The sequence below is a fragment of the Drosophila pseudoobscura genome, chromosome X, assembly GCF_009870125.1.
Source record: "Drosophila pseudoobscura strain MV-25-SWS-2005 chromosome X, UCI_Dpse_MV25, whole genome shotgun sequence".
Taxonomy (NCBI): domain Eukaryota; kingdom Metazoa; phylum Arthropoda; class Insecta; order Diptera; family Drosophilidae; genus Drosophila; species Drosophila pseudoobscura.
Genome location: NC_046683.1, coordinates 55,301,124 through 55,320,611, shown reverse-complemented (window position 1 = coordinate 55,320,611; position 19,488 = coordinate 55,301,124). Strand labels below are relative to the sequence as shown.

The 19,488-nt window shown below is 46.3% G+C and overlaps 2 protein-coding genes across 25 annotated transcripts in view; both read left to right on the top strand.

Moving 5' to 3' along the window:
* Positions 1-95: 95 nt before the first annotated feature.
* LOC4813086 (trithorax group protein osa) lies at positions 96-11,418 on the top strand. Of its 4 annotated transcripts, none has more exons than XM_033384090.1 (6): positions 96-1,412; positions 1,666-1,836; positions 4,291-5,704; positions 7,843-8,135; positions 9,087-9,452; positions 9,517-11,418. In XM_033384090.1, exons 3-6 carry the CDS (start codon positions 4,630-4,632, stop codon positions 9,904-9,906), a joined length of 2,124 nt encoding a protein of 707 aa, XP_033239981.1. In that variant the 5' UTR covers positions 96-1,412; positions 1,666-1,836; positions 4,291-4,629; the 3' UTR covers positions 9,907-11,418. The 4 variants fall into 4 exon arrangements, with proteins under 4 accessions (XP_033239981.1, XP_015043459.2, XP_033239982.1 ...); XM_015187973.2 differs by having other exon boundaries at positions 96-1,416; XM_033384091.1 differs by having other exon boundaries at positions 96-1,836; positions 4,291-4,580; positions 4,741-5,704.
* Positions 11,419-13,940: 2,522 nt separating this feature from the next.
* Positions 13,941-19,488, top strand: part of Spn (protein phosphatase 1 regulatory subunit spinophilin) — a 60,561-nt gene continuing 55,013 nt past the window's right edge. For 20 of the 21 annotated variants that reach the window (XM_015187970.2, XM_015187956.2, XM_033384363.1 and 17 more), the window contains exon 1: positions 13,941-14,410. The gene's annotated coding sequence lies outside the window, so the exon portion shown is untranslated. The remainder of the gene's footprint in view (positions 14,411-19,488) is intronic. The other variant, XM_015187961.2, reaches the window with a different exon arrangement.

The window sequence follows — 19,488 nt, the reverse complement described above, 5'->3', positions numbered from 1 at the left end:
ACAATCAATAGCAGAAACACCCTTGACGGGGATCCGACTGGACTCGCGCCCATCTCCATCTGCAACTCCATCCTACCCCACTGTAATCCTCCGTTGCGTGCGCACACTTTGTTTACGTTTTTTTTTCCCTGTCACCTCCCACAAATATTTTGAGGGCTTTCCTCTTTCGGTTTACTGTCGGAAGCAAGCGGAAACCGCAACAAACACGTGCACTGGGCCGCAGAGAGAGAGAGAGAGAGAGATAGCTGAGAGTGCGCAGTGGCCAGGAGACGGGAGAGTCCTCAAGAAACTCAGGCGCGTAGGCAGAAGTGGACACCATAAGAATTGATTTCGTTTTAAGGCGGTTCTGTCTGTCTGAAATTTGTTGGTAGCTTTCAGTAGGGAACCATGCCTGTAACTATTTCTGTAAGGGATGGATGAATGCACCCCTACTATTATAATCAATAGCGCACACCTCACCTATACCCAACTCATAATAATCCTATATGTGCTATCTTTCAGGTTGACTTTCCACCTTTTGGCTTATCGGTCATCTGAGGTCGGGGCCCGCGAAATGCCGCAGGGGTTCAGTGGCCAAATAATTTGCGGGTAGCTTCGCTTAAAGCTCTGTTCGTGCGGCTGCCCCGGAAAGCGTGCTACGGCTTTGCATATTGATGGCAGTCTGTTCCGTTCCTATCCCGGACATCGATAAATCGAGCCTATACATACCTCGTGCCTCGTGTGTGCCTCATTCACATTCAAAACGTGGGAAACCCCCAAACGGGAATTTTGCAAACATTTTCCCTGCGCACTTGCTTTCTCTATCTCTCTCTCTCTCTCTCTATCTATCTCTTGCTACCGCGCGTTGCAAGTAATATGACGGTCTAGATACCGCTCTGTTTTTGTTTGGTTTCTGTTTTGTGCTCTAATTCGTAAGCAAAGCAAAGTGAATAAATTCAAAATTTTGGAGAGCGATAGCGAGAGAGCGCCAGCAGCCCCAAAGTGCAACCACACTCTCAACTTGATGCTCGGCTAGCTGTCCCGCGCATGTGGCAGCTTGCCATCGAATCGGGTCACATAGCTCTACTACGAGCACGAGCATGTGCCTCTGCTGGGCTCGGGGCTCCGTACCGTACCCAGTGCAGCTGCGAGCTGTGCCGTTTACTGTTGTCGCTTGGCTCGTCTCGTACTTTTTTGCTCCTTTTTCAGCTGCCACCACGTCTTTTGCCAGCTTTTCTTGTTCTTGCCACAGGGGACTTCGGTCTCCCGTTCGCCATTCGCCACACGCCATTCGCCGTTCGCCGTTCGCCGTGTTGCAGGGCCTTCGGTGTATAAATGGAAGCGCGCCACCGTATCGCATTTCAGTCTACGTCGGACTTTCGCGCGCGCCACACATGCTGCGTATACGTAACGTTTGGCTACACTTCAGCAGCGTAGGTGGGCCTTTTTTTTATCAGAGCAACACCACCGCCGCCGTGCGGCACTCTGGGAAGTGTGGTGTGCTCTGCTCTGCCACAGAGCTGATCATTTGGACACACGGCCACTCTTCTTCACGGACGCTCTTCGATTTTTCCGCGAGAGCGCCGAAGAGAGAGTGCTGCCTGGCCGTGCTTCAGGGCCATTGTGAACGGTTTTGTGGCCACATTTGAAAATGTAACGGTATTTTTTTTCATGTGAAAACGGAAGCAAGAGTTTTTGCTTAAATATTTGTGATGTGAAATGAACTAAGTCCAGAAAACAATAACAAAACCAAAAGGAATTGGCTTAAGACGTTCCAAAAAAACAACTTTCAAATAAATTCGAATATCAAGAGAATAGTTTGAACCATTCAGGAGTGGATTTCACATTGGATATTTGGTAAATAGCAATTTGTGTTTAGATTATTCACAAAAATATAAATCGTACTAACAAAAGAACAAAAATGTATTTTTTGGGTAGCCAACGCATTTTCTTTGGTACATCTAGAACATGCTGAGATTCTCCCACGCTCATGCAATCCTGCCCCAATTATTGAAATCCATCATCGACAACAGCAGTGGTGGATGCAGGGGCAGCTGCAGGGGCAGCAACTCAATTAAAATGAGAAAGTTGCGCTGCATACATTCACACTCATTCAGTTGCTTTCCATATTCCCCAGCTCGTCAGCTCGCCAGCTCGCCAGCTCGAGTGCCTCCCTGTTAGGCACGTTGCACATACGCAGCGTGTGACGTGACGCAGGACCCGTGTAATGATGGTGGTGTACACCACCCAGGAGCGGGTGCTGCCTCTGAAATTCAAAAGTACAGAAAACACAAGCGTCGAGCGTGGACGATGGCAGCGGTGGCAGACCAAAATCCCGTCTCGGGCTGCTGTTTTTATTGATTTATGTACGGGTACAGTGGGAGGCTGTTGCTGTTGCCACTGCTGCTGTTGTGTCGCACTGTCCCAAAACAGAGCAAAGAGCACAAAAAAAAAGAAAAAGGAAAAAGGAACCACCAATACATAAATGGAGACACCGACAGCAGCACCAGCACCAGCACCAGTACAAGCCCAAGCACGGGGTGTGTTTGGAACACGCAGCATCTCGCCATTTACATTTCTACCTCGTGCTCAACTTCCGTTTCCTGCTGCTCACTTGCCACTGCCACTGCCACCAACCTCTTGCTCCCGCCGTTGCTGCAGGAGAGTGCCAGAGAGTGGCGCGCCAGTCTAGGGTCCACCCTGGCAGGACTGATTGCAGTTGCTTAACGTATTTCGAGGCTCATTTCATTTACGGCTCACACACATTGTTCCTTTGGCGCGCACCTAACCCTTTTTGGGTAGCGTGAAAAGCTCGCTCTCTTCTCACCCATCCCTCAGCTCTCAATGAAGCTCTCTCTCTCATTCTCCGCTATGCTCTCTGCCGGCAAGCAAGGACCCGCTCTCTCTCGCTGCCTCGCTGCCTCGCTCTCTCGGCCAGCTTGTGTTTACATTGATTATGTTATCCACTCTCTGCCCCCATGTTTGACTTTGCTAATAGAGTTGTCCTCCGCCCAATCCGCCGCCCCCTGACTTGCTAATTTGCTGCCAGGACATCATCAACATCTTCATCATCATCATCGTCATCGTCATCAGCGTCACCGAATCAATAAAGTTGCCACCCCACACTCCCACACTCCCACACCCCCACACCCCCAATTGCCTTCAATTATATTTTGTTTTTGTCTTTTTTTTTGCACAAAAAGTTTATTAATCAATAAACGCACACGTCAAGCGCAAGCTTACAGACGCACACCAACAAATGTACCCCTACACACACACACATACACACGGATGTAATATATGTAATATCCTGTGAGTGTGTTTGTGGGTGTTGTGTATGAGTGAAGCTGGTGAAAGACGCTTGGTGACGACTATGACTCTTCCCCCTGCCAGCACCGCCTTGCCAAGCTCTGTGCCCCCCTATCAATGGCCAGCCTCCTCTCCGGTTGTGTGTGCACTTTTGTGGCTCATTAACGGCTTGCATGCGGCCAAAATGCATGCGGTTATTCATCCAGTCAGTCAGTCTATGGGTGCATGGCTCTCATGGATGTGTGTGTGTGTGTGGGGAGATGCGCTCGATAAGTTGAGTGGCTGTATGGCTGTTGTGGCCTGTTGTGGCTGTGGGTGCCACCCCACCGCCACCGCCACTGCCACCGCCACCATCACTGCCGCTACCCGTGCGTGAGTGCAAAACAAACGGAATTTTGCGCATGGCTCATCAGGAGATGCACTCGGCAGGTTGCCACTCTCCAACCGCCACTCAATGGGCATCTTCAGCAGCCCCACAGCAGTGGCAGTGCCACCACATTTATGCATACTCGTAATAACAGGGTCGGCATATTTGGCGAGTTTGCCGGCTCTCATTAGCATATGGAATGCCGGGATTGCATTTGGTTGGCCTCAAGGATTCTCCATTCAAGTAGCCTGCCTTTCTTCGATTGTTAAAGAGCGGGTTAAGGCAGCTGTAACTGGATGTTGCCTGGCTAGACGCCGAACACTTCTGGAATTGCTTCACTTATCTGTTAATCCCATTTCCATCCTACTTCGGCAAGGGCTAGGACCAGACCACGTCTCGAGCATAAAAAGTTATTGGTCGAACGTTAATTGAATTGTCTCTCTCATTATTGCTCTGGCCCGGGCCAACTGTTTAACGATCACGCCCCGTTCCTTTTGCCACAATCATTCCCAATCCCAATACCGAATACATTTCCATTTCCTTGCCCAGTGAAGGTACGGCTCGGCACGGCAAGGCACTATCTTTCGTCTGATAATAAACCAACCCATTTTGCTCTCTTTCCCCGTTCGTTGCAGGACAAAAGAAAACTGCAAGTGTGGCGAAAATTGATTCCAACATAAATAAAAGGCAGCCAAGCGTGGACAAGGCAGACAAGGACGCAACAAAAGCAGCAACAAGGATAAGCGGGGGGGAAGGATTTCGGAGTGGCAGCGTAGTGTAGGTGGCCGAGCGAAAATCAATAAGAGACACATGTAAGAGGACACCACAGCGACGACGTTGACCAGGCAATATGGAAACCACCGCAAACGGGATGGGGCCGAGGACCACTAGCCCCTTGTTGTTGCTACGCGATGGCAGCCAATAGGTAGGGAACTTTCGAACTTTCGAACTTTCGTGAGGTTGAAGCTCAGAACATGTCGGACCGATACCAAGCCGGCTACTACGATCAACACCAGCATACTCATTCTCATTCTCATCATCCCCATCCGCATACGCATACGCATCCGCATCCGTATCCCCATCAGACAGCCATGTCGCACTATCCACCGCAGCCGTACAGATCGGGCTATCCTGGCTACCATCCCTATCCCAGCGGCTACAGCTACGGATCGGCCAGCTCTTCGTACATGCCCAACTATTATCGCTATGCCGCCTATGCCTCGCCCCACTACAGCCAGCCGCACGCGCATCCGCACCAGGGAATGTTCACGCCCGCTGGCCAGCAGCTGATCCCCTCCAGCGTGCTGCACTATCCGCCCAGGTCGCATCCCCAGGCCCATCCCTACCAGCATCAGCAGCATCAACAGCAGCATCCGCAGCAGCAGCCGCAGCAGCAGCAGCAGCCACAGCAGCCACAGCAGCCACAGCAGCATCAGCAGCAGTCCAGCTACGAGCAGCCGCCTCCCTCGCTGTACAGTTCTTCCGCCTCTAGTTCAACCTACGGACAGACGAGAGGCTTTGGAGGCTATACGGGACCCACGCCCCATTACGCGCCGCCAGGACGGTCGACCACACCAGCACCCAATCGAACAGTTCTGCCACCCAACTATCTAGAGCCAATCCGGGGCTACACAGAGCAGCATCAGCACCAGCACCAGCACCAGCAACAACAGTTGCCGCTGTCTGCCACACCGAAGCTGGAGGAATCGATGCCCGTAGAGCCGGAGGTGGAGGCAGGATCGCCAGCACAAAGGCTCACCACCTCGCCGCCCCTGATCAGCGCCACGGGCACCGACAGCGGGATCAGCAACTGCAGCACGAGGGCCAGGAGCGACAGCAGCCAGAGCACGCCCGTCTACAGCGGCGAGTATCCGGTGAATATGTCCGTGGAGTCGGCCTCCTGTGTGCCCTACCACTGTCCCGCCGAGCACGAGGAGGAGCCACAGCACCAGCAGCAGCCGTCAATGGAGTCGGAGCCGGAGCTGGAGGAGAGCAAAGTGACAAGTGTCAGGGAGGCCCAGTCCGGCTCCACTCCGCTCGATATTCTCGGTAAGTTGTCAGCTTTTTATCACCGTTTTTTCTTACACTCTATTTAATTTGCAATTATGCGAGGGTGAGGGAGTATTGGTAAATTTATGCAAACATATGTCAGGGTAGATTATGTAACAAGTATTAAAGTCAGCCAACGGGTGGAATGGGGTGGAATGGGCTGCAATGGGGTGGGGGTGGCAGCATGGGAGCAATTTACTTCCCCTGAAATCGACTGGGGATGGCACAGTGGGGCAGGAAACCTTTAAAGAACAGCTGAACAACTTTTCAGCGGAGTCTAGCATTTAGAGTCTTGGGTCTTGGGTCTTGAAAAACATAAAATTCTCCCCACTGATTGGACAGATCCAAGCGCACCCACTGTGCCGGCACAGTGCTAAGCTTGATTCTGCATGCAAATTAATGCAAGAACTGTCCATTCACATTGCCGTCATCGTTGTCAGCATGGCCGGAGTGTCGTCAACGACGGAGCGCCTGACAAGCGATGTCCGTCAGGCTTTTCCGCCAGCACGGAGACGGGGCCCGAGCTCTTGCCGAGTTTTGCCGTTTTGCAAACACTCAACCAATCAGCGTTGGTTAACTGCTGAAATACTTCCGCTTCCTGGCAGCGTGACTTACAGCCGATGTGGGTGGGACACAGGCACAGCCAGAGGCAGAGGCAGAGCTAGAGGTAGATGGCTTGGCTTGGCTTGGCTGTGACGAGCCCACGTCATGGCGCTTTAAAGGTTTTCAAAAATTAGCTGTCTATTTAGGCACGCGACGTGTTTTCCCCGAGAGCGCTCTCCCCCTGATGAGTTGCCTTTTAATTTTTGGGGTTTTTCTTGTTTGTCGTGTGTGCAAATCAATAACTTGGATGTGCCCCCAGGTGAGAGGCGCTCGCTTCTCACAGCCCGTCCAGGCGGATGACAGCTTTTCTAAAATATTTCGCAAAGCAAACGAACCCGTGGCTGAGTGTTAGTACATACGAGTATATGTATGTGTGTGTTGGTGTTGGTGTTGGTGTGGAGCTTCCTCGTTATCAATGGACGTTTGACTTACACACACACACACCCAAACCCACACCCACACCCACGGCAGGGTATTCATGGGGTGTCTTTCCGTCTGTGTGTGCTTGTGTCACTATTTGTATGAGTGAAATGTCATCACAACCAGCATGTAAATGAACTTTACAGCGTAATGCGGTGGTTGTTGTTGGTGGTGCCACACTTCTAACCCACCCACAAACACACACACACCACACACACACAGTACGCACACTATTAGAGAGGCAGCTACACTCTGGAACATAGTGCAATAGCCAGGGCCCTAGCCCCCCCACACACACACATATTCGTACTCATATTAGGGCAAAAATCAATGGCCGTTATGTCAAATAAATTGAGGGAAAATTTTAAAAGAAAATCGTCGAGGAAACTACATGTGTAGATACATATTTTTACTTATCGATCAAGGTGATTCAAAACATAGATCCAAAGGGGAAATTCTATGAAATTATGCGCTTCAGGGATCCCTGGGGGGAAGCCCAACTGGCACATTAATTTGCAGCGACTTTGAATGCATCGCAGTAACAGCAACGGCAACAACAGTCAAAACAGTCAAAACCGTAAACACGATTCGGCCACACGCCCACCCCCCGCAGCGTCGAGTGGCATGCGCCGAAAAGTACGCTACAGTTTTTGTTGATTTCAGTTCCGTCTACGGCTGTGGCTTTGCCATGCCGCTCACGCAAACTGGCTCAAAAGTATGTGTGTGTGTATGTGTAGCACGTTCAACAAGTGCATGACGCGTTCGCTCTCTCAGAGGCTCTCACTCTCTCTCTCTCTTACTGCCTCGCTCAATTCGGAGGCAACCCCTAGGGGGCAACAGCCACAGCAAAAATATTTGATAAGCGCGTGCGAAAAAGCCCTTTGCTTGGGTTGCCACCGCTCGCTGGGAGACTGGCTGGTCAACGTGCCGCCTGAATGGATCCATCAATTTTAACCCTTGATTGCCGCCCGCACGCATGACAAAATAATTAGAGCCCCAGGAATCACAAATGGGGAACTCCTAAACGAAATCTTTTTAGCAATATTGATTTTCCCTCCGAGCGTGGTTCTGCTGACTGACGGCTTCTATACTTTTTTTATTTGCTTGTTTTCCAGATGACATAAGCGCGACAGCGGCGCAGTCAGCGCAGTCGGCGTCGCCGCCAACACCGCTAGTGGCCAGCATTGATAAGGCGACTCCGACGCCCACAGCCGCCGCCGTGTCGGAAATCAATTTGGCGAAGCCACACAAGGAGACAGCAGGAGCAGGAGCAGGAGCCGAGGCACAGGCACAAGCACAGGCAGACACGGCAGCAGAAAGGACGTCTACAACGCCCCAGGATGCAGGAGAGCAGGGCTCGCCTGGCAATCCAATCAGCGAGGATGCAGCGGAAATGCCAGAGCTAGGGGTAAGTTAGGGATTGAATCAAATTAGCGGAGAAGCACCCAAATTGAAAATTAAAACTGCAGGAGCAGCAATCTGCAGCAGCTGCTGCTCCCGAGGTTGATTAGTGTTCCTCCAACCCCACCCCACCCCAGCCGTCCCGATCCAACCCGACCCGACCCGGCCTGATTGGGTTTCCAATTAGTGCTGTCGGGATTGCTATTGCACCCGCATTCGTTTCTGGGTGTGCAGCGTGGCCTGCCCTGCTCATTATGCTCCACATTGGAGCTACGCACCGGGATAAATTAGGCCAAAGCATCCGAGGAACGATAGCCTGATAATGACAGCCTCGACTGCGTTGCCTACAACAGACCCAACAGAGCCCACTCCAAGCGCTCGCTAGCCTTTACGCAGCAGACGAGGGCCAAAAGAGAAGACCAAAAGCGAAGTGCGTTTAGCTCCATCGACCGGCTTTCTAGGCCCTCACATCTACCCGAGAAGTGTTCGCTCGCTCTCTGAGAGAAAGCACACAGAAAGCTCTCCCAGAGAGAAGGCGAGCGAGTCTATCGGCCGGAAGCCTTTTTACAGGGTGTCGCAGTATACAGTATGTCTACGAGTATATGAAAAGGGGCGCCTATTGATTTTTGGGGCGCTACGTTGAACTTCACCCGGCTGACTACGACTATGACTACGACTACGACTATGACTGGAGCTCGAGCTGGAGATGGTGCGAGGTGAAGCTTGGTTCTTTAGGGGGGTTCTGGGTGTGCTGGGTGCCCTGGGGGTCCTAGGGGTTGCCTGGTAACATGAGCTGCCATCAGCGAGCACGCGCCAGCTCTCGGATTGGAGCTTATAGCTGGGGCTAGGAGCTAAAAGTTTTTCAAGTGCCCGCCACTTGAGCGTAACAACTTTGTTGCTTCCTTTCGCAACTGCAAACTGGAAAACTAAATCGATTTTCTGCTTCCACTTGCAACAGCAGCAGCAGCAGCAACAGGAACATCCATTGCCGCCAGCCACAACGTCCATCAACTGGAGTACTTCCCCGCGACGCTCGCGCACTCCGCCCGTGCCACAGAACTCGCCCGTGGGCTATGGCCAGTCGGCCAGCGTCACGCCCGTGTTGGCTCCTCTGTTTCAGCAGCAGCAGACGCCGAGCACCCATAAGCGGCAGACAACGGCTGCCAAGAGCCGGAGCATCAGCTGCAGCAATAGCAACAGCAATCGCATCATGGAATGCGATCTCATTCCCAGCAAGAAATCAAAACGAAGGACTGGCAAACGGGAAGCCGGAGGAGAGGAGCAGGCGGAGTCGGTGGAGTCCACAGTCAGAGAGCAGATAAGGGTGAGCAGAGTAACGGTTGTGTTAACTAGAAAAATTTGCAACTTTAATTTTCACATCCCTGAAGGACATCAAGCCGTTGCCTGGTTTCCTGCAGGCCTTTGGCTCCACCGAAATTGGTCGCTTCTCGGAGAGGTTCCTGCAGACCCCCGAGTCGCTGGTCGAGCGCCTGGCCGAGGAATATGCCGCAAGCAACAGCACGTTCTCCCCCTACACCACGGGGGGCTACTACGAGGCCCACTCTACGCCTCCTCAAAGCTATCATCCCTACGAGGAACAGCAGCACGCTGGCTACCAGGGGCACATGCACATGGCCCATGCACGGAACCGGGGAATGCGCGGACACGGCGGCTATGGCTATGAAATGCCGGACTACATGGCGTATGAGCGATATGCGGCCTACGGAGCGGGCAGGCCACGGCACCGATATGGGGAGATACGCTGCAATGGCTACTAAATACACATAAACATACACATACACATACACATAAACACATGCATATACATACATATGTACATACACATATGTATGTATGCTTGTAGATCGATATAAGGGAGAGGAGTTTAGATTAGAGTTAGTGTTGTTGTAGTCGTGCAAAATCGTTGTCATTCGAAATTCTCTGTGTGTGCCTTTTTCGGTCAAAATGCGACAATGATTAGCCGGGCCCCCACCCAGAAGAGTTTTTGTTGTTGGGTAGGGGGTGGGGGGTAGAATATCGGCATATTGATTGCAGTCAAAATTCAAGAATAACCAGAAACCAGAAACCAAGAAGCCAAAATATTGTTAGCAAACCGTCTATGTGTAAATTAATAATCAATTAGGTGCATAAGTAGTTCAATCTATTTTAAATCGAAACAGTTTTAAATCGAAACTAAAATCTTGTCCCACTGTACATACAAATGCATTTCGTATATGTAATATGTAATATGTAGACATAAGCAAACTGATAATTCAGTCGGTCAAAGGTCTTTCGAGCAGTTATTCAACTTTACAACAAATCTACAATATATACAGAGGACCGTTTCAAGATTCAACATTTATCTTGGGCACAAAATTCTTAAAGCGGTTCTTGGCCCAACAACATGCAAAAAAAACAAAAAGATTGAGAATACAATTAATGTTAGTAAAAAAAAGATGTGCCATTGAAAATCGATCTTTAATCAAAAACACCATTAATATTTTAGGAACTACGTTTATGTACAATACAAATTCATGTTTAGCTACTACTCTAGGCTCCAGCCAGATAGTTATTGTAATGTTAAAGCAATTCAGTACACACAGATACTAAAAAACAAAACACTACAGACACACACACATACACTTGATCCACCGCACTAATTTGTACTTGGCAAAATGTATTACCAGGTACGAGTATGTATCGTATCTCTATTCTATCCATTTACTAGCAATCTAACCGAATTCGTATGCCCTTTTCGAATTGATTTCTTTGTTCGATTAAGTGCCTTAATTTACTTGATTTCCGAATATTGTATCGTATATTCTATCTATCTGTGCGTGAAGAAATACAACAGACATAATCGAATTTGTGTTGTATGATTTACTCGGACACAGGTAGGCAAACCAGACAACAAATTCAGGTTTCAAATGGGCCCAAACAAAATTTCAAATCAATGAAAGCGAGCGAACAAAGCACAAGAATACCCCCAAAAAACACATCGAGCAACATTCAAAAATGTTTAATAGCGTCTAAAATTAGTTAATATACGAGTGTGTAAGGAACACGCACTCACCCCAAAAAAGAAAGTAAGCCCCGTAGCGTGGACACCACCAACCAACAACCTCCCAATCACAAAATCGTTCTTCAACAAAAGCAGTGGACGAATAATAAGAACACAAGTATTTAGTATAATTACAATAAGCCCGTGTGTAAATAAATATTTGAAAGTTTGAATTTTATGAAATAAAGTACACAAAAAATGATTAGCAAATGAATGTTGGCAAACGAAATGCTAAAGTCCTTGTATTTGTCTGTGATGTATACCGGTTTGTGTATCTCTCTTTAACGTTTTTTATTCCCGGGCTTTGAAGATTATATGGGTATATATGTACGTATTAGATTTGTTGTGAAAGTGGATGTGTGTACCACCCAGAAGCAAGTGTTTCCTACCCCATAGATTATTTATTCTTGATCAGCATCAATAGCTATGTGGATATAACTATGTCTCAGAGACTTAATGAGCTAGAGAAACAACATTTGGTGTAGACTCCTGTAATGTCAAAATTTTTCCCCCTTCCGACCCCTCAAAGAACGAAAATCTGTGACTCCACGATTGGAATAGAAAATTACCATATCTACCAGAACGAAGCCGGATCAGATCGGATTATTATGATATCCAGAAGGAACAAATTTAGTTGCAGTGGCTACGAGGCTACTCCTTCTCTCTCTATCTCTCACGCACTCTTCCTCGTGCAGTGAGCTCTGGCGAAACCAGAGAACAGTTCGACCGATTTTGATGACATCAGCATCAGAGCCCAGAAAAGTCCCATGATTAAAATCCCAACAAAAACATACGGAATTATAGATTGAATATATAAATTTATTTGAAAAATGTGAAATGCATTCATGGATCTTATTACAAAACTTATTTAAGCTGAAACGAAGATTTGTTCGATTTATGCGGAGACGACAGGATGAATGTTGAGATTTGCATAAAAGAAGACGATTCCATTCTGGTCTCTGTTCGGGGTGATTGGGAATGGAAATTTCTTAGAAATCCAAGCAGTTTTCTGAAAAGAAAAACAGGACAGGATTAACCCTTTCATTACAAATTCAGAAGGTACAATGAACTTACCATCAAAAGCATCTTAAAATCTTCAGGATATCCTTCACATGTTTATGGCTGTCTTCGGCATTGAGGAGGTTCTTATACTTGTAATCACTGTTGGAATTATTGTCTAATATTTCCAAAATACGTTGCAGTTCAAGGTCCCTACTCATGATTAATTCAAGATTTAACGGTGGAAAAAATAAGTATGAATCAAGTCGACTCGACTGCTCGCACCATGCTCTGAAATTAAAGTGAATTAAAGATTGTGAAAAGTCTCCATTTGAAATTTATGTTCACGCGTTTTCCGGCCATTGCCACTTAAAACTCTGCAGCTCTAGAAAAACTGGCAAAAAAATCGATCAGAAATGAAATATATCGAATATATTCCATTGGATTTCATTCAAATCCCCTTAATTATTCACTTTCAAACAAATCCAGTTTGGCGCGCAGTTACGTAGTTATGTGGCGTAGTTACCGTGTAGTTGCCATGTAAAACGGCCATTTTTGTTGACCTTCCTTGTTGAACTTCAAGTTTATAAACAATCCAATAAAAATATATCGTGGCAAGATGGCATGGATCTACAAGAAGAATTTACAATCAGTACAAAAAGAAGGTTCGTTACAATATTTACGTTTTTTTTTACATCTATTTCGGTATATTTCTTATCGGTAAGTGCTCTCTCCTGCGACGAAAAAATGAGTCGCAATTTTGAATGGGCTATAGAAAAGGGCATGGACAACAGACAAAAATAGCCAATGAAAATTGCAATGTTCGTACGAACCTCACCCCTCAAATCGCTTGATAGGACAATATCATATATGATGACAAAAAAGCAGCGTGACCGCTTATGGTATTTCTAATACTTTTCGGTATTTTGTAGGTCAAAATTGAGCCGTTGGTATATTTACGGCATATCGGTCACTTTAAAACAATTTCTATTTAGCGCTCAAGTTTGGTGGGACTTGCTCCATTTTTTGTGGGAGTTGCTCTTACGTCTTATGTTGCTGGCAGCCTTTGTATGGGCTAGACTCATGTGCCGAGAAATCGAGGAGCACTGTTCCTCAACAATAAGCGGATTGAGAAACATTCTTCATACCCTGGAAAAAAAGATATTATAGAATTGAGAAAATGTTTGTTATCCAATATATGCAGAAGATAGTCAGTCTCTGTTTTAAGGCTATTTCAACGATATTTTGCCGCTTTTTGTCTTCTGTCCTTATTAATTGACGGCTAAAAACAGCTTGGACTTTTCTTATTTAATGATCGAAATAGGGTATACAAAGGCCCATACTTGCGTTACCCTATAAACTATCCAGTTAAGTAGAAAATTGATTCATCAATGGCCTAAAATTACGTGGGAAAAACTTAAGGTTTTAGTTAGCCAGAATTATTTAACGGAATATCAAAATTGAGCAATTGGAACGAGTTCTCTCTTTCCCTTTATTTGTTTGACCTTCCTTGCTAAAACCTTTTTTAGACAAGATCCAATAAAAGCAAGCCTTTAAAATAAACCAGTCAAGTAGGAAACTGAATCATTAATTGTATAAAATTATGTAGGCAGCGCTGCGGTCCATATTTAACTAGTAATATTCGACGGAATATCAAAAACGAGCTAAATGTATAAAAGAACTTGAATTTGTCAGTATATTTACGGTATATTTTTAAAATGAGACGGTATATTTTGGTGCATTTCTGAGAGTCGGAGGGTATATTTTATCGACAAATCAGCGGTCACACTGCTTCCAATTATTTTGAACCGAGCGGTTGCTGCGCGTCGTTGTCGAATTAAGTAAATACAACTTAATCAGAGTGTGGAGAGCAGCTTTTAACCTTTTTTTTTTGAGCCGGCCGTTCGTTCGTTTTTGACCAAAGGTAAAAACACGATAAAAACAAAAACAAATTTATGGTATGCTCCGTGCTTGTGTGCGTTTTTCGCCGCGACCATGAAACAAAAGGATAGTGCCGAATTTTTTTTTGAATTCCGAAAAGTCTGTTGATATTTCCCCGAAAATATCAAAAATATATATTTCAATGTTCGATATATCATGAAACAACGGAAACTGCCTGCGTCGCCTTGATCGAATTTGTAGATAAAAGTTGTGTCCGGTGCGCGTTTTTTAAATGAAAAAGGATTTTTGTGTAGGCAAAAATAGTTAACTATTGCAGCAAGGTAATGGAAAATATTCCCCTTAGTAGTCCCCCCCCATAAAAGTGTAAGCTGTAAATCAAAAACGACAAATTGCAAAACAAAAAGTGCCGGAAAACTGATGTACAAAAATATGTAATTGGCGTGGCAAAAGGGGCAAAAGGAAAACGCACTTAAAGTGAGAGACGCCGACGCTGACATTCTCATCTTTTGCATATGCTTCTGTGTGTTTGTGTGTGTTTTTGTGGGTGTGCGATAGTGGGAATAGCAAAAATCCTGGACGCCACTCCTTTTGCGCAAAGAAATTTAATAAAAAAGAAAAGAGGATAAAAAGGTGGCTTGCGGCTGCTGTATAATAGAGCGAGAGAGAGAGAGAACTAAAACGAAGCTGCGCCGGAGTCGAAAGAACAGAACACATAAAGTGATACGCAAAAAACACATACAAACAAAAACAATAAGCAGGAAGAGGAATAGGAATAGGAATAGGAAGGAGACGAAGAAGGAAGGGGAGAGTGGTGAATGTAAGAGGGGAAGAGGTGCAACACCAATCTTATTGTTGGATTTTAAGCAGAAATATAATAAAAATAAAAATGGCAAGCAAAAGCCGACGACGCCGCCGCCGACCCGGCAATCATCGGGTAGCGGCATTTTTGTGCATCGTCGCGACTGAGGTGTGCAACGACAAAGGGGGTGGCATACATACATATATGTATATGCGTGTGTGAGTGTGTTTGTCTGTCCGTGTCCCTCGCAATGCGCAGAAGCAAAGATGTAAAACACCAAAATTCTAATTTGCAATATTTCACTCCTTAACCAACCAAAAAAAGGCCAGCCAACAGCTGGCCAAAAGATTGAAACACCTGGCAAACCTGACCACAAGAGCATTTAACAGTTAAACGGCACTCCATCTGGCATTGGCTCCTTTTTTATGGCTTTTAATAACTCGCAAAAACGAAAACGGGTTTCGGTGCAAGGCTTTTGGAGGCCCTTGTGAGCGTGTGTGAGTGTGTTTGTGTGTGTAGGTGCAAGTGAGCAGGAAATACCATGGCAAAGAACCGTTGCTGATCGGTAAACTGCAGCAAAAGAGAACGTAGATCGGGTTAGCACAAGGTGTGTGAATACAGTGAGGTGAGGTACTCACGATCTTCGATTTGTATAAATGTGTACCATTTTTTTTCACCCGCTTGTTTTTCTGCCCCCGAAATATGAATTATGCGAGGGAAATCTGCGATCGTCACACCCCATATACTGAATATACCTTGGGCGAGCACAGTGCAAACAATGCAAGCAAAACAAGAGGCAAATGACTTTTATTTTTCTTTGCTGTTGTCTTAGGTTCTGTATGTGAGAGTGGGTTCGTTCTCTGTGATAAGTCGCTTTCGCTGTTGCTGTTACTGTTGTTGCTATTGCCCGTCTGGGTTCTCATTTATCGCTACTTTTTATCCGTAATTGTTTCGCAATGGCCGCCATTTATGCCAATATGCAAATATCTTCACTTCACTCCACTCATCTCCCCCCTGCCCTCCCCTAACATCATTCGATTCCATTTGTACTATTTCCTCAATAAAAAAAATATTGCTGGCAACTCTGTTTTCATTGCTACGGAGGCCACACAACACATTGTTCTTGTTCTTTTGCTGTTCTTTTATTGCTGCTTCGTCTCCTTCTTTTGTTGCTTCTCTTGGATAACATTTCACCAGTCGTCCCCCTCTCCCACGCGTCGCGTGCGCTTGAGCTTCTTCTCATTTGTTTATTTTTAGTTGCGGAATTTCTGGTTACAAAAAGTATATTATTTCAATGACTTTACTCTGCTGCCCCTCTTACTCCACCTCCTCCCTTTGTTCCACCCTCTTTCAATGACTTTACTTTGTTTTTGTTCTGTTCTGCTGCTGCTGCTCCTTGTCTTCCGTCTCCTTCTTCTCCTGCTGCTGCCTTCTTCTCCATCCTCGCCTCCCTCTCAACGTGCTGCTGCCTTCTTTGTCTTGCAGAAACAGTTGCATTTGCGCTTGAAGTCAGAGAGCGAGGGCGAGCGACTTAAGGTGTGGGGGTGGGGTAAGTGGAAGTAGGGACTGATCCAAGAAAGGAAGCCAGATGAAGGGGATTAGGGGGTAGAAAGCAGTGGCAAAGGAAGATGGAGGATTTATGGCTAAATTACCAAAGCTACTGCGTGAGCGATATGGAGAGAATAATCCTGATTCCTTGCAAGAGCAGGTGAGAGGAAATGCATAATGCTTCCTTGTGGATTAGCAGTCTCTCATATGGATGAAGAAGAAGTCAGATAGAGGGAATGACTATTTAAGAGAGAGAGAGAGTGATTGTTCCTCCATAAGGAATGGAAAAATATATAGCGAGAGGGAGCCATTCTCCTTCCTTGACTTCTGTCTCCTTTATTCGATGTATTTTTTTGTTCTCCGTTTATTTATAGTTTATTCTCTTAAATCTTTGAATTTGTAGATGCCTGCACACAATAATCCCATCGTTAATTTGCCGCTGACTTTAAAACTCGTAAAATCCACGCAACATTTGTGCCGCGTTTCATTCAAACATAAAACTTTCGCCCACGCTAGCTTCATTTACATAACATTAATTAGTCAAATGCGCAAACACACATGCACACACACACTCGAATACTCTGACAGACACACACACAAATTATTGAGGAAATTATTCTTAATTAACGAAAACACATAAAATCGAATCCTATTCGGTTGACAGATTGAACATTTAAATGCGTTAATTTCCGAGCCAAATCTCGAATTTATATGCTAATGGCTTTTATGCCCATTTGTATGAGCTGCGCCTTGGATTTATTGTTTCACATTTTTTGCATTATTTATGGAAAAGCTTTTGCAATGCAGGCGGCGGCAAGCAGCAACAAATATTCGTAAATAGTTGTTTAGGTCACAGATCCGTTCGGCTTGGCTTCGGCATCGGCATCGGCTTCGGTCTCAGTCCGGTCCGCTATTTCAAACGAAATCGAGATTGCAGATCTCTCGCCAAAGCTCTTGTTTATGTTTTGCACCCAGTGGTAGGGGGACAACATGGGTGTGATGTGCCGTTGGGGAGGTACGTAACAGGCAGGGGATTCAATGAATTATTGGTAGAAAATTGGCTTGAATTTCATGGGATTCGATTGGATGCCAAGCATATGGAATAAGTTCTTTATTTCAGCATGTGTTTCATTCAAATCCAAACATATTCTCAATTATCAATGGGTATCCAATAGTAGGGAGTGCAAATTTGATAGCATTCTGAATGGTTTTGTCTCCGTTTTCGGTGGCCCACGCGCAGCTGTTGAAATCAAGTTTAGGCAATGATCCGATATCTCTGCCTCCTCTCCCTTCCCCTTCCCCTCTCCCTCTCTCTCTCGCTCTATACTTTATCCACTGTTACGTCACTTGATTTGGCGCAAGTTTAGCACACGACTTGACTCTCTCTCTCTCTCGCTCTCTCTTTCTCTCTCTTTTTGGGGTTGCTCGCCTCTGATCTTGGGATTTGGCCTGGCATTTTCGTTCAGCTTTTCAATGGAAACCCATAAACTGGAAACAATAGTAATGGCAATAGGCTATAATAACTGTTGCCGTTTGGGTCTCCCATTCCCCTCCCCCACCCCCTTCATACATGTGCGCAAAATGTCGCTTTTATTTATTCATCTCTTATCTCTTTCCAGCTGCTGCTGTTGTGGATTCTCCATATAAGGAATCTCGAAATTGTGCGTTGCGTGACTTTCGTGGTCTTTCGTGGTCTTTCGGGTGATCAATGATCACGATTCCATTCCCCAATTCATGGCCTAAGGCCATTTCGGGGGTTTTGTTGCTGTTGTTGTTGTTTTTTTTTTATTGTCTAAAGAAAAGCGATATTAGCGAGACTTTAATGGGACCATTTGCGGTTTAGTTTTAATTTGATCTTTGCGCATAGGTTCAATGAACCCCCCCCCAACCCCCCTTGATTGCAGCTAATTTTGGCAAACAGAGAAGAGGAGGCAAGACCTTATCTTACGAATTTTAGCTCTAAATGAGGGGAATGTTTGTAGAATGATTAAGGGATGTGTTTCTATATATTAAAGTGGAATTTGTGGCACATTTCTTATACAGCAGAAATATACAAAAATTACATGTTTTTGGAATTTGTTTAGGATTAAGAGACTTGGAATATTCCTACAAGATTTCTCTCCCAAGAAACTTCTTGAATACGTTATGCATGAGAGTAAAAGATACTTGGAGCCCCAGCTGCTGTCCCTCCCCCAGCCATTCGTTAACCCACACCTCTCTCTATCTCTCTCTCTCTCCCTCTCTGTCTATCTATCTCTCTCTGTCTCTCTCTCTCTCTTGTAACAGAGCCACATGGTCGTCGTGCAACCACTTTTGGGGGCACTCTTGTCCACTAGAAAAAAACTCCCCGTTTTGAAAAACTTGAAATGTTTTTTCGTGGCCCACGGCCGAAAAACAAAAGCAAAAAAAAAAAAAAAACGGAGTGAAACATTGGAGTAAAACATGCAGCAGCAGCAGCAGCACCAGCAGCAAGAGAGCTTTCAAATCACATAACATAAACCACACACCATGCACCATGCGGCAGCCGGCTGGCTGCTGCTTGTGGGGGGTGGGTGGTGCACTGTACCACTTGAGGCAGCACTCCTCCTCCGCCTCCTCCTCCTCCTCCTCCTCCTCGCAGCCACTCAGCCACTCAGTCTCTCCGCCTCCGATCGATATGCGCCTGCAGCAGGCATTATGTGTCGCTTCGGCATTAACATACATTTGTTTAAGCCACATCTCAAAGAGAGCTCTTAACCCTCTCTCTCTCTCTCTCTGTCTCTCTCTTCCCCCCCTCTCTGTCTCTATGTGAGACAATGAGCTGGTGCTGCTGTTGGAATTGTGTAACCCAAAGCCACCTTCCAAATGCAGCATTTGCACCACGAAATGAGGCAATAACAGAATGAAGCAAAAGAATGGCAGTTGCATGACTTGGACCATTCGTATGCCGCATGCCTCCGCCCACTCGTGGAGTTAACAATGTAAATTGCACCATCCATCGTCACCTTCAAGGTTTGTTCTCAGCGAAGGTATCTTCTACAGAAGCCCCCATCGCCCACTCCCCATCCTCCT